The sequence below is a fragment of the Sphaeroforma arctica genome, assembly GCF_001186125.1.
Source record: "Sphaeroforma arctica JP610 unplaced genomic scaffold supercont1.5045, whole genome shotgun sequence".
NCBI classification, from domain to species: Eukaryota; class Ichthyosporea; order Ichthyophonida; genus Sphaeroforma; species Sphaeroforma arctica.
Genome location: NW_014035513.1, coordinates 1 through 2,145, shown reverse-complemented (window position 1 = coordinate 2,145; position 2,145 = coordinate 1). Strand labels below are relative to the sequence as shown.

Genomic DNA, 2,145 nt, shown 5'->3' with positions numbered 1-2,145 from the left:
AAACCACCGGTCCATTGATGGTCACAGGTTTGACTTATTCATAGTATCTTAAGCTTTCCTTACTTCTGTCACCGACTAACCATCCGGTCCATTGATGCTCGTAGGTTTGACTTATCCACAGTATCTTAAGCTTTCCTTACTTCTATAAGCGACTGACCATCGGTCCATTGATGCTCGTAGGTTTGACTTGTTCGTAGTATCTTAAGCTTTCCTTACTTCTATAAGCGACTAACCATCGGTCCATTGATGCTCGTAGGTTTGACTTATTCATAGTATCTTAAGCTTTCCTTACTTCTATAAGCAACTAACCATCGGTCCATTGATGATCGTAGGTTTGACTTATTCATAGTTTCTTAAGCTTTCCTTACTTCTATAAACGGCTAACTATCGGTCCATTGATGCACATAGGTTTCTCTGTAGCCCACCAAGAAGCCATTGAGAGACATGTGCGTGATATGCTACAAAGGACGGAGCCTGAGCTCAAATCCAATGACTCTGACGAGGCATTAGACGCCAGGGACAAACTGCCGTATACCTGTGACCCACTTCTCTTCACAACACCCCATCCCGCTTTGAGTACCGGTATTGACCTCAGGTTATCGGATACCAGGCTTACGGCGCTGAACAAACTAGACAACTCGAAATTTTCCTCTCACAAACGAGCTAGCAACAAAGTGAAATCGGGGTCAAATGAGGCCCTATTTGGAGATATGAATCCACATTTTTCGAAGAAATTGGGTCCGGAATTGGGCTCAAAGTTCCCCATGCTGAGAAGTGGGTACGCAAGTACAGTTTATTTCTTAGACGCAGTGTCTGGGGGAAGGGCCACACTGGTTGCGGCGGTCAGGAAACTCTGTGGCCAGTGTCAAGCAGGTGTCAGAAGTGCAAATGGTGTCAAAGGTGACGGGGTTATCGACGAGAAGACGGTCAACGATGCGTTATCGAGTATGTTTACCGAACTGTTCCGTATAGTCCGTGTCTAGTTTTAGTTCACGTGTGACTATACTGCAAAGACAAGTGTATGTACATGTTGCAGAGCTGCAAAGGGCTAACTGGATGGTCTAATTGTACTTGAAACGTGTGGTTCGTTTGATCGTGTATTTGTACCGAGTCCTTGCTGTCTTGTCGGTTGCCAGTTTAGTATATATATATATGTACCAAAACGTTCAAAGTCGAGTGTGCTCATCCTTCGACCTATTTCTGATTGCAGATGATGAAGAACCCGATGTAGCTCTTATATTTGGACCCGTTCTGTCCCTGGCCGGCTTCCTGCCATGGCACACACGGTTAACGGAGATGATGTAAGTACTTGGTATTCTTCTTTCAGATTCTGTTTCACTTTTGTGATGCTATGTGGTATGTGTAGAATCGCATGCATGCTTACATACGTACACAATTTTTTGTATACACATGTGTGAGTCACGGTGCGGGTAAGCAGGAGGTTTCATTGGGATATTATCTCGCTTACGCTAGGGTCAGGAAGCTGTATGACTCCTAGATACCTTTTATTCTCAATAGTGATCAGAAAAACTTTGTATATATACCTGCATATGTATAAACATATAAATCGACCCAATATAGCAAAGCGTGAATACATCCGAGTAGTAAGAGCGTTCTCGATCCCTGATTACAAGTACACACCACATACGTGTGACAATGACTGCATGCACAACTGTAGGTGAGAAAAACATGCAAACTCATCAAACCTTTCCCCTTTGCAGCTGCATGCGAGACCTGCACAGTACAACGCCCTTTGAATTCCGGAGGGCTATGTTGCGGTTTAGCCAATGCGTCCATCGATACGGAAAATAGAAAAAGCTTTTTCTCGCCGTGTGTCGTATTCCGTCATATGTCAAAATAAGCAAGCGTATAGTGATTGTTACATTAGTGTCAAAATAGTACACAATGGACATGACTCAACACGCACGAACATATTCTTATGTGGTGCCACTTACGCACATGTATGTGTGCTGTATGGACATGGATAGTTACCGACAGAAGGATCTAATCATTTAGAATCGCCGAAAAAATGCAACAGTCGCAGCGTACTCTATGGCCAGATTCAGGAGCCAGGGTACTGTTGGCCTCATGCGTATATTTGTGCGCATGAATATCGAAACATTAGCCGTATGTTATATATACATA

General features: G+C 43.6%; 1 protein-coding gene across 1 annotated transcript; it reads left to right on the top strand.

Moving 5' to 3' along the window:
* Positions 1-398: 398 nt before the first annotated feature.
* SARC_14743 (hypothetical protein) lies at positions 399-2,141 on the top strand (the record flags this gene model as incomplete). The annotated part of the gene is made up of 3 exons (XM_014291123.1): positions 399-945; positions 1,211-1,301; positions 1,722-2,141. 3 exons carry the CDS (start codon positions 399-401, stop codon positions 1,810-1,812), a joined length of 729 nt encoding a protein of 242 aa, XP_014146598.1. The 3' UTR covers positions 1,813-2,141.
* Between the last annotated feature and the right edge of the window lie 4 nt (positions 2,142-2,145).